This window comes from Rhinoderma darwinii, chromosome 8, assembly GCF_050947455.1.
Source record: "Rhinoderma darwinii isolate aRhiDar2 chromosome 8, aRhiDar2.hap1, whole genome shotgun sequence".
Classification (NCBI taxonomy): domain Eukaryota; kingdom Metazoa; phylum Chordata; class Amphibia; order Anura; family Rhinodermatidae; genus Rhinoderma; species Rhinoderma darwinii.
In genome coordinates this window covers 65,293,925-65,306,866 of record NC_134694.1, presented here as the reverse complement: position 1 = coordinate 65,306,866, position 12,942 = coordinate 65,293,925, and the positions used below count along the sequence as shown (strand labels likewise).

The 12,942-nt window shown below is 41.4% G+C and overlaps 1 protein-coding gene across 1 annotated transcript in view; it reads right to left on the bottom strand.

Annotated features, from left to right (window-relative positions):
- Window positions 1–976: 976 nt before the first annotated feature.
- IL2RG (interleukin 2 receptor subunit gamma) overlaps window positions 977–12,942 on the bottom strand; it is a 31,581-nt gene continuing 19,615 nt past the window's right edge. The window contains exons 7-8 of the mRNA XM_075834292.1: window positions 8,710–8,794; window positions 977–1,114 (exon numbers count right to left, since the gene is read on the bottom strand). Coding sequence (XP_075690407.1) covers window positions 977–1,114; window positions 8,710–8,794 — 223 coding nt within the window. The remainder of the gene's footprint in view (window positions 1,115–8,709; window positions 8,795–12,942) is intronic.

Genomic DNA, 12,942 nt, shown 5'->3' with positions numbered 1-12,942 from the left:
GCGCAGAAAAAAACTCACGACATGTTCTATAATCGTGCGTTTTTCGCGCACTCACGCACCCATTGAAGTCAATGGGTGCGTGAAAACCACGCATGCCGCACGGAAGCACTTCCGTGCGAACTGCGTGATTCGCGCAAGAGCTGTCAAACTCCTGAATGTAAACAGAAAAGCACCACGTGCTTTTCTGTTTACAAACATCCAAACGGAGTGTCAAATTCGAGATGAGCGCACCGAACTTCACCGGGTTCGGCCAAACTCGTTTTGACCGAAACCGGTAAAAAATGTTCGGGTACGCGACGTCAGGAGACAGTCACTGTCCACGGTGCTGAAAGCGTTAAACTGGTTCAGCACCATGGACAGTGACTTCCGCTCCGAAAATCCATGAACCTGTAAAAAAAAAAAGACGTTCTGACTTACCGATAACTCCGGTCCGACCTCCCGGGATGACAGTTCAGTCCAAGTGACAGCTGCAGCCAATCACAGGCCAAGCACAGGCTGCAGCCAATCACAGGCTGCAGCGGTCTCATGGACTGCGGCGTCATCCTGGGAGGTGGGGCCGGATGACAAGAGAGGGACGCGTCACCAAGGCAACGGCCGGGAGACCGGACTGGGGGAAGCAGGAAGTTCTTGGTAAGTATGAAAGTCTTTTTTTATTCACAGGTTGGTGTATATTGTGTTCGGCATTCACTGTCGAGGGTGCTGAAAGAGTTACTGCCGATCAGTTAGCTCTTTCAGCACCTTGGACAGTGACGGGCGTCGACTAGCCTCATCTCTATGATGGCGGCTACGCGAAAATCACGCAGCCGCGCATCATACACGGATGACACACGGAGCTGCCAAGTGCCTTTTGCGCGCGCAAAACGCACCATTTTTTGCGCGCGCAAAACGCACACGCTCGTGTAAATGAGGCCTGACTGACATTTTTATTTTTTTTTAAAAATCACTTTCAAAGGTTTACATAGCCTTTAAGTAGGAGTCACTTTGTAGGTGAGTTGGTTGTAGAAGTCTTTCCATCTGACAAAGTACATTGAGGATCTTCAGTGACAATGCAAATTGACTCAGTATAATTGGTCTTCAAGTTCTCCACAGCTTCTTTTGATATCCCAAGCCATTTCTAAAACGAAAAATATTATTAAACTCAACCAATATTGAAAATTATCACACATTTTACATTTCTAATTATAAATAGTCATACACATTGTGCTTCCCTGTGCTGGGCTTCACAAACAGAATCTAATGTGTAGGACATGGGCTGTGCTGCAGTGTATCATGCTCTAGCAGGGCCAAATAATGTATACTTAACAAATGTTCCTTTTCCCATAGAACATTCCACATTTCAACCCGCAAAACATGTTATTGTTATAACTGACTAAGAACGTGCGTGGTTGTCAGGTTGAGGGACATAGTGGTTGGTGGGGTGGGTGTCTGAGTGTGTGAGTGGCTGGGTGGGTATCAGGGCCATTAGTGATAGAGAACTTAAGTAGGTGTCTGGCTGAGTTATAGGGGTTTTCCTAGATTAGAAAAATATAGCTGCTTCCTTCCCAGAACAGCGCCACTCCTTTTCATGGGTTATGTACAGTATTGCAGCTTAGCTCCATTGAAGTGAATACAACACACAACATGTGGAGAGGTGTGGCAATGTTTGGAAGGAAGCAGCCATGTTTTACTAATCCTGGATAGCCTCTTTAATGCAAAGCAATCTCCAGGGCAGGTCTGTTCTCTGTAAACCAATTTTAGGGCACACCATGCACTCGTATAAAATACTGGTATACAGAGGTATGCCAGTACATCAAAATTAGTACCATTATACGACTAAAAAAGAAAGTAAAAACACAAAAAGCTAGTAAACACACTTAACCGCCACAAAAAAAATCACCTCGATTTTTAATATCCCCATAACCATAACAATCCGTATTAGAAATATATAAGATTATTTTAGGTCAGTTGTGAACAGCATAAAAAAACCTATGGCACAATCGTGGTTCATAGAATGTAAACGTTAACACATACCCAAAATAGTCAGTAGAAGGTTAAACTCACAACCCCCTCCAAAATAAAGGCCTCATACAGATGCATTAATGCAAAAATTAAAAAGTTATATAACCAATAGAATGCAGAGGCAAAACCCACAAAGTGATGGCATATCGCTAGGAAATGCCATTACTTTGTGATCCGTGTGGAACCGACTGCCGGGACCCCCACTGATCCTGTGATGTATGGGGTCGCATCACTGATTTAGTGCTGCATCCCCTTCTAAGTTTTTCCTGCACAGCGGTGTTCACGGTCAAGGGCTGTGCAGGGAACTGCAGCACGGTTCCATTCACTTGAGTGGAGCGGTGATGCAGTTTTCTGCACAGTAGGTGGTCAGAAGCGCCGATGTGCAGGGAAAAACAGTAATGGGGCCGTAGTGCTAAAACAGCTGAATTAATAGGGTCTAATTCTGGAATTGCAGCTCAACCCCATTCACTTCAATGGGGATCAGCTGCAATACTAGGTAGCCTGTGGACAAGAGTGCCGCTGAACTTGCGCTGGGTTCACATTGTGTTTTTTGTTGTTTTGTTTTTTTTCAAACGCTACAAAAAACTAATCTGAAAAGACACAAGCATTTCAACTGTGATCTGGCTTTAAATTGAGTAGTTATAGACTTACATCTCAAACACTTTTTAAAATGTTTGGGTAGTTAAAAAACGCATGCGTTTTTGTGGCAGCATTTGAAAATGTATGAAAAAATACACAATGTGCACCCAGCCTTTGGCTTTTAGGTCAATCTTGGTGTAATGACGGGGGTGGGGAGACAGACAAGTGAGCCCTAATCTACCCGCCACTCAGTCCCTGCCTACTTGCAACGACCCGCCCTAGGCGACGGGGTACAACTGGGCGACGGTCCCTACGCTCAATAAGTGCACGACAGACAAACAGACAAGGGTACACAGAGCTAGGGGGAGAAAGGGGCAGTTGCCCACGGCAACACCGTGAGCAACAAGAGAAGTGAACAAGCCGAGTCAAACCAGGAGAAAACGAGGTGCCAAACGCAGAGCAGAAGAGTAGTAAACAAGCCGAGTCAAACCAGGAGTGTACGAGGTACCAAACGCAGAGCAGGAGAGTAGTCAGCAAGCCGGGGTCAATATGAAGCAAGGTACAATAGTACAAGAAGCTGCAGCAGGGCCAAGAAACCAAACGAGAAGAATCACAAGCAAAGGAGGAACAGGAAAGGCAGGTATAAATAGACAGAGGGCGGGAGCTGGCTCCGTCTGGCCAGGCTGTGATAGGTTCTCCCACTCCTAAGCCTGCCACCCTGAGTGGTGGAAGATAGAGTCAGTCTCACAGACATAGAAGCAGGTGCAGACTGATTATCTATGGGCGTTAACCCCGAAGCTGTGCCTGGCAGATCCTTTACACTTGGTGCTTAAAATACCCATTAGTGAACAAAAAAAAAAAGTAAAAACAATTATGTTAAAATGAGTGAAATTTATGAAAAAACACACATTTAAAAATGATTATCATTGGTCACCATTAAATTGTTAAGATATGTTTACATTTGCAACAAAAGAACATGTGATATTTTGGCACAAAAAAAATCTAACACATTTGAAAAAAATTGGGTTGGATTCTTCTGTAGCCAGGACATTTCAGCTATGTCCGTGGCTACAAAAGAACATACTAGCAATGATGTAACTTCTACTATTTTTTCCTATTAATCCAATGCATCTAAAATAAATAATGAAGCAATTTTGCAAATAGTCTTATAAAACATATTCTACCATTTTGTGCATAGAGCTCTTAGGCTACATTCACATGACAGTGAAAAAAAATGTCCATTAAAAACAGTCAGTTTTTCATGGCCATTTTGCATCAGTGTTTCTCCAAATTGACATCCATTTCCAGTCGTCTGTCCGTTCTTAATGGCCGTTTGACATCCAGTTTGCATCCGGTTTTCATGGCCGATAAAAAAACTGATGAAATTCATTTGTCAGGCTTTTTTTGTCACAACCCCCTGAAAACACCCAAAGGAAGGTCATTGTCATGATTGTTTCACAGACACTCTGTAGATGATGGCACACAGACCCCTTGTAGATGATGGCACACAGACCCCCTGTATAGGACGTCACACAGACCCCCTGTATATGATTCCCCACAGACCTCCTGCAGAGCCACCAAGCAGTAGACAACGAAATTTCACAGAGAGAACGGCTGACAAGTGAAAGCCCTCGGCTCATACGAATCAAATATCCTCTGTTGCACCATTTAATACAGAGTTCCAAAATGCCCTGGGAAGCAAAAGAACTGTGTGGGGAGCTATATGACTTGGGTTTCCATGGTCAATCATCTGCTCACAAGCCTAAGATCACTATACGCAATGCCAAACATTGGGTCAAGTGAAGTAAAGTGTCACGCTGCGGGTTAGTGGACCCACTAGGCCGTACCGCCGTAGCAGAGAGGCAGCTAGCCAAACAACAGGAAACCCCAAAAAATACAATGTCCCACACAAGGGTACCTGGATAGTCCAGACAGTGGCTGCAGTTCTGGCACAGATGGAGATGGGTGCAGCAGATAACGCCAAACGTGGCGGATGACACAGGTGCCGCAGGTTGCACCAGATGTCGCAGATTCCTCCGGACGTGACAGAAGACACAGGACGTGGCAGATTCCTCTGGATTTGGCAGATGACACAGGACGTGGAGGATTCCTCTGGACGTGGCAGATGACACAGGACGTGGCACGACTTGATACAATAGGTACAGCACGGGAAACAGGAACAGGAAACAAGGCATGGGTAACAACTGGAACGGTAAACACTAAGGGACCATTTGCATGACAGACTGTGAAGACTAACAACGCTCAGGCAAGGATCAGAAGGCCTGGGGCCTTCTTATAGACCAGGAAATCGTGGCAGTTGATGATGATGACGATTTCCTTTGTGTGCGCGCTGGCCCTTTAAGGCCGGGCACGAGCGTGCGTGCGCACTCTACGGGACACAGCAGACCGAAGCGGAAGTGAGCGCTGGCGTCTCCTAGGAAGGAGATGGGGAGCAGCGCTCACGGATCCATGGCTGCGTGCGTCGGGAGGTGAGTAAATCCGACGGCCCGCGGCCATGGACGCTACATAAAGCATGTCGCCACTAGACCAGTGGAAATGTGTTCCCTGGAGTAATGACTCACATTTCACTATCTGGCAGTCTGATGAAATAATCTGGGTTTGGTGGATGCCGGGAGAAGGATACCTACTGGAATGAATAGTGCCTACTGTAAAATTTGGTGGAGGCAGGATAATGATCTGGGGCTGTATTCAGGGTTTGGGCTAGGCCCCTTATTTCCAGTGAAGGGTAATGTTAATGCTACAGCATACAAAGATATTTTAGACAATTGTATGCTTCTAGCTTTGTGGCAATAGTTTGGGGAAGACCCTTTCCTGTTCTAGCAGGACTGTGCCGTGTGCTCAAAGCAAGGACCATAAAGACATTGTTTATGAGTTTGGTGTGGGGGAACTCGAGTGACCTGCACAGAGCCCTGACCTCAGCCCCATCAAACACCTTTGGGATGAATTGGAACACCGATTGTGAGCCAGACCTTCTCAAACAACATCAGTGTCTGACCTCACAAATGCTCTTTTGGCTGAATGGGATCAAATTCCCACAGAAAAACACTACAAATTATGTGGAAAAGCCTTCCCAGAAGAGTGGAGACTGTTATAGCTGCAAAAGAGGGAACAACTGCATATTTTTGAATGTGTTATGAATGGGATGTCCAACAAGCTCATATAGGTTATGATTGATGATAAGATTCACATACTTTTGGCCATATGGTGTACCATGTTTGTATGATTCAACCATGGAGATGCTTTGGAGCTGTATACACAAAACAATATTATTAATCAAGAGTCATTTATAACTCCTTCCTGTAACTGTACGTCCATTTTAGTGGTGCCTTCCCACAAATGGGTTGTATAGTTATGTCCAATGAATGGCGTGGGCACAAGAGCGAAAAAATTAGCGCATTGTGAAGTCCCCGAGTGGGATTAAAAAATAAATTAAATTAAGTTTTATAAAGTTTATTAAAAAAAAAATAGGTGTTTTTTCCCCATAAAAACCAATACACATATATAGTATCGCCGGAAACATACTGATCCTTATAATAAAATTAACATGTTATTTAAACCATACAGTGAACAGCGTAAAACAAATATGCAAACATCAACGGCATAAATGCTTTTTTTTATCCCCCAAAAAATAATAAAAGTTAATCAATAAATAATATGTAGCCCAAAATAGTAAATTATTGGAAAATGTAAAAAGTTATGGCACTTGGAATATTTTTTCTATGAAATGTGCTTTTATTGTGCAAAGTAGTAACACACAAAAAAAAGATACATATTTGGTATCGCCTTAATCGTACCTGTGACGGTGGACAGTTTGAGGGTGCTTCACACAGCAGCCAGACAACCCAATAGGAAATTTATCCTGGGAGATGGCCTCAACATAGCTCCCTGATCAGAAGGCGATCACACTTTCTTCCATAGCAGAAGACCACCATCGTCTTTACCGTGACCCCCAGGATAGGGCCACAGCAGCAGATCATAGCTCCTTCCAAGACACAACACATACCCAACCCCACATGTGCTCTGTCCTATTATAAAATGTCCTCTGGCTGATCAGCCTATGAGTGGGTAACCACCCTTCTGCTTACCAGTTCAGCATCTCCTGGAGTGTCCCTGAACAAGAGGTGGAGAAAGGTCCATGTGAGGTCCCCCTCACATTTCAGAGAGTTCCAGAACCAGTCAGTCTGCCTCTTTCCATTCTTTTCTCCAGCACATTCCAGAGAGCTCCGTCTCTGGCCAGTCTGCCAGAGATGGAGATAGAAGACCTGTCACTAGGTCATATAGATTGAACTAATTAACTGACCTGAATAGAGCTATCTCCCTGATTCCAGCACTGTTTTTTGTTTTTTTACTGGACCACATCATTCCAGAGATATGGTGCACTGTTTTATTGGCTTCCCATTCTTCTAATTTGCTGTAGTTAGCCAACAGGGTGGAGCTAACTTCCCTGCCTCTAATGCTGACCAATTAGCACGAGGCAGCTTGAGGGTAGTTAACCCTGTTGGCTAACTTACTGAAATAAGCATATAGGAAGCCAATAAAACAGTGGGCCATATCTCTGGAACGGTGGGGTCCAAGAAAACAAAACAAAAAACAGCACAGTAATCAGAGAGACAGCGCTATTCATCTCAGTAAACCAGTTCAACTCATATGACCTAGTGACGGGTGACATTTTAAGCCCCAAGCAAACTAGCCCTCTTTCGATGGCGGTTTTTACTCTCTAGATCAAGTTATTATCTACACATGTTGTTGCTTCACCAGAGATTGCCCTCCTTTCCTTATTTCCTGGGTCATCTTAGCTCATTAAGGAAGGTATTCTTAGACATTTTGTTATGGCTGTTAGGCTGGTTATACCTAGACTTTGGAAGTCACAAACCCCAGCAACTATGATTCAATGGGCTGATACTTTAAACTATATCATGAGAAGGGAACTTATGGTGGCTGCAGAGTCGGTCCATTCATACCAAGCTGAGTTTCATTGGCTACATTGGTCTCGATTTCAGGATTCCCTTGAATACAGTTCTTGGTTAGCCTTATCCTGAGGTGTTAATTCCCCTACCCCCCTGTATGTACTTTTCTCACACTTGTTTTCCCTCTTTGTGTCGTAGTCCTCGTCTTGTATTGTCCTGTGCGTCTCTTCTTAGTTTGTCCTTTTCCTTTTGTCTTTCATTTTACTCTCTTGGGAGCTTATGTACATTTCATTGTTATTATTACTCTCTCAGATGGCAATTTGACATTTTGGATTGTACTTTGATTTCTGATGTAACTTTCTTTTTGTATTGTTATTCTATGGATAAGATGCTGATGACAGTTTCTTGTATCGACTTGAAAATACAAAAAATTTGGTTGACTATAAAACCTCAAGCAGGGCACAATACTGCCCTAGCCTATGTTACAGTGACATCAAAACTAAAGAGAAGACACAGGAGCTGACGACAGTGTCGGGCAATACATACAAACATGAAGATGATAAGTCAGACACTCACATAGAATACAGAGGAAAAAGGAAAACAGAATGTCAACAAAATGACAACAAATCATTATTAGAAGTTAAACTGGAGGGGAAGCACCGTTACAGTAATGATCCATAGAATAAAGGTACCATATTATTTATCTCACGTGGTGAACAGCACAAAATTTAAACCACAAAAAAACAATGGTGGAATTGCTGTTTTTTTCCATCCAGCAGAAAGAATTAATAAAAGTTAATTGATAGGTTAGATGTACCCTAAAATGGTGCCATTGAAAAATACAACTCATATCACAAAAATAAGGCCTTATACAGAAATGTTGACAGAAAAATTAAAGAATTATGACTCTCAGAATGCGCCGATACAATAACGAAGATAAATTCTGCGATCCTGAAGGCCAAAAAAGGCTCTGTCCTAAAGGGAATAAAGTTGCCACATTTTATATTGCATTTTAGATACATTGGAGTAATAAAAAGTCTAAATAAGGTTTCCTCTTTATCATGAATAACTTCAATATGCTACAAAGAAAGGGAAATTAAAGCTCAAATACCTTTATCTTAATAATTTGCTGTAAAATAAATGTTTAACTACTGATATCTTATAATACAAAGAAACTGACTATAATTTCATATAAAAGTGTTACCTGGAAGTTCCTATCGTGGATGGTGAAAAGTTCTTCAAACTTTTTCCCAGGATTTGGAATTTGAGGAACAAGAATCACCCAAACCCTATAAATAAAAATCTAAAATTAGGCCAAAACAACATTGAAAAGACACTGCTTGAAAAACAAGAAAATTTATGTATGGCAAAATACTAAGAAATGCATAATTCAATACAAAGATGGAAAATGAGATGGTATGCTAGCAAGTTTAACAGGGACCTTACACACAATGTAGGGGCCTGTTCATATCAGTATTGCACTCCGTTGTGGGATTCCATCAGAGCTTTCCGTTTGTGGGGACCCCTCAAGTCGACTGCGCTATTGATTCCATAAAAAAAACGGAACCCTTTCACAACAGTGACAAAAGGAAACCATTATAGCAAAGTATCCGTCACGATTGAGATCAATGGTGATGCAAACAGAAGCTAAGGTTTCTGTTTGCCTTTCCATTGAAGGGTTCTGCTGACGGAAAGTCTAACGGAACCCCTCAACGGAAAGCAACTCTGATGTGAACACAGCCAAACTCATTCAATCCTCCATGCATAAAATGCATCAGTTTTGCTATTCCGAAGGGCTGAAATAATATATACTAACATGAACCCAACATGTTTGCCTATTTTTTTTATTTATTTTTAGAAAACTTGCAACATGCAGTCTGGGTGTGACTCCAACTTCTGTACTCCCTATAGCTACGTACCAGGCTTTAATGTTAATCCTTCAGATTTTTTTTTTTTTTTTTAGCTGAGAGATTAATACAGCAGGGTTAAATGGATTGTCTCAGCACATGTATTTTTTGGGAAAAAGATAGCCAATGGTATATAATGATAAATTAAAGCTATATTACATTATTTATTTATTTTTTGGACTACCCAAATTTTTTTAGCTGGGTTCCTCAGTGCCCCGATTTACTTACTGATTTGAGGGTAGGCTTACTGTTGTCAGGTCCCATCCTACAAGACCAAATCCCTTTTTGTACTGATTTATTATGTATTATAATCAATTATTAGAAAATATAAGTAAATGCTCACATTTTACTGATGTAAATATTTTATATTATAACATCTCATTCATATTTTTACAGATAGGGAAAGAGCGATAATGAACAAAGGCAAACAAAGTGGATGACATGAAAGGTTAGTGGATCGATTTCTTCTCAAGTAATGGAACGGAGCACCAAAAGGAAAAAGTGCGAGGTTGGTGCCAACGATAAGATGCTGATCAAGGATCAGATGTAATAAGTCCAAAGGAAATCGCAGCACTCCAAATATCCGGTGAAAATAGTGGTTTATTCACCATGTTAAAGGGGTTTACAGAGAGAGTAAATTAGTAACCTACCCTCAGGATCACCCGTGCCGATCAGCTCTTTTGAAGGGGTTGCGGTGCTCATGCACCTTTACTGCTCAATACTGTCAAACGTCGACACACTTGTAGCTGCTGTTCACAGTATTACTGACTTCTTCCATTCACTGTAAACCGCTGCTATAAGTGTGTTGGCGTATCCGGAGGATAGGCCATCAATTTTCGTACTCCGGAAAACTCCTTTAAAGGGAATGTGTTGCCAACAAAACATGTTTTTTTTTTTTAGTTAAACAATTAGTGTGTAGGTGATTAAACATTGTTCTAATTTTTTTTATTTTTTTTCACGAGTCAGGAAATATTATAAATTGGATTCAATTTATAATATTTCCCAGCACTGGTCACTAGATGGAGCAATTCCCAAAATTGCAGCATTGCATGTGGTAAAGCAACCACATTGCTTTATGCTGCAAAATTGGGAAAAAATCCCTCGCTCTAGTGAGCTCTCAGAATCCCCCCCTCCTTTATCCTGGCTAGTGCCGGGAGAAACGAGGGGTTTGAACGGTCTAACCTCCTACACTGTGAGTCGCCATTTTTTGAGCTAACACAGTGTAGAAGGTTTACATACACTAGTAAAACACACTGAAACACGAACATACATAGAAATCACTTACCTGCTCCAGTCGCCGCCGCTCCCTCCGGTCCGTCCGCTCCGTCTGCTGCCGCTGCTCCATGTGCACAAGTCCGGAAGCCGCGACCGGAAGTAGTAATCTTACTGCCCGGCCGCGACTTCCGGTCCACAGGAAAATGGCGCCGGACGGCACGCATTTCAAATCGGACTGTGTGGGAGCGGCGCATGCGCCGTTCCCACACACACGGCGTACACCATAGTGGATGGAACGGGCCCCGTTCGCAGTCCCTATGGGACTGGAGCTGCCGTATTCCATGTCTGTATGTGTCGTTAATCGACACATACAGAAATGGAAAAAAAAATGGCAGCCCCCATAGGGAAGAAAAAGTGTAAAAATAGAAAAAAGTAACACACAAACACACAAATAAATATAAACGTTTTTAATAAAACCCTAACATAAAACTGATATAAAAAAAATAATTTTGGTGACACTGTTCCTTTAAGGTAACATTTCAGCCTTTATCAGGGCCTTTTTCAAGGCTTTAAAATGGCCCTGACTTGGGATGAAACGTTGCCTTAACATTGGTTAATAAACCACAATTTTCACTGGATATTTTGAGAGCCGCAATATATACACATGTTGCAAAGAGAGAGCGGCACTCCAAAAATTGTCTTAATCCAAATATTAAGTTTTATTCACCCATAGTGGACAGGCAAGCTTTCGACTCTACCATAAAGTCATTTTAAAGCAAAGTGTAAGGGTTGTGTCTAAGTATATATACACACCCATCTCATACAAAAAAAATTACATACCGTATTTTTCGGACTATAGAACGCAGTTTTTTTCTTAGAAAATGTGTTCAAATCTTGTGCTGCATCCTATACCCTGAAGGCAGACAACTAAAAGTGTATGAAGAAGCAGGAAACTGAGCTCAGAGCTTTAAAGGTCCTTGCAGTGCAGTGTAATGGAATCTGCATGTCCTGTGCTGTGTGTCAAAAATCTCTGTTACCTGCTCACTGAACAGTCACATCTTACACTTCTGTCATCTCACTGTTCAGTGAGCAGGTAACCCAGACATTTGTACACACTGTACAGTAAATCTGTGCAGGTACTGATCTTCAAGGACCTCCTAGCCACGCCTCCTCCTATGAACAGAGCAGCAGCACAGAGTCATCACTATTAACCCCTGCCTCTCCACACCTCTGATGTCTGGTGAGTTCAGAGGAAGGTTAGAGCACTATAGCTGCCAATATCTTGTATTTCTGTGGCTGATATTGTATTGGGGTACTATGGTACCCAATTGTCTGAATATTACCCAAGAAATTTACAGTTAAAGGCAAAACTTTGTTTTCCCCTCTCTTACGCTACAAATTATGGGTGTGTCTTATGGTCCAGTGTGTCCTATAGTCCGAAAAATACGGTACTTCAATTACATTATTAAATAATAATTAGTATATTATATACAAAAATGCAAAGTGCATAATATCAGAATGAATAATCTTATACAGATTTATTACATTACCCCATAAAGTGCATAATATCAGAATGTATAATCTTATACAGATTTATTATGTTATCCCATAAAGTGCAAAATATATATTTTCATCTATGTACAATCCATAATAATATCAGAACAATCACATATGTATCCAATTCCGTAATTAATATAAGGTATATTGGAGTTTGGCACTCAACCTAGACATGTTCATATGTTTGCCACAACTCATCACTACTCGGTAGAGCATATCACATGTTGCTGATGACCAATAGAGACATATGTAGCGCACAGTCGCTCTTATCCTATACTCTGAAACCACTATTATCCTATCTGGCAGACATATGTCAATGTGGGGGGCATTCCTAAGAACACATCACTTACTCACGTCACAGAGCCGTCTTGGTTAGGGATTGCCTCATGCCCGTTTCCGTTAATTATTTTAATTACGGAATTGAATACATATGTGATTGTTTTAGGTTTGTTTTTTTAAGTGTATTTTTTATTAAACACCTTATCACACAGCAGGTAATGAATGCATACATTACATATAAATCAGTGTCATTTTCCATACATATAACTAGATATTCAGTAAAAGAATACCAGTTTGAGGACATGCATCCATATAAAACATAGTGTTACAGAAATAACAATATAATGACTGTATTTACAGTATAAACAAAGTAACAACTTAACAATTGTGGCATTTATCTGTCGAATACATTTTCTTCTCATTTCAATCTTTATCTTAAAATGTTGTGACTTTATTTATACTCTTCTATCTACATATTC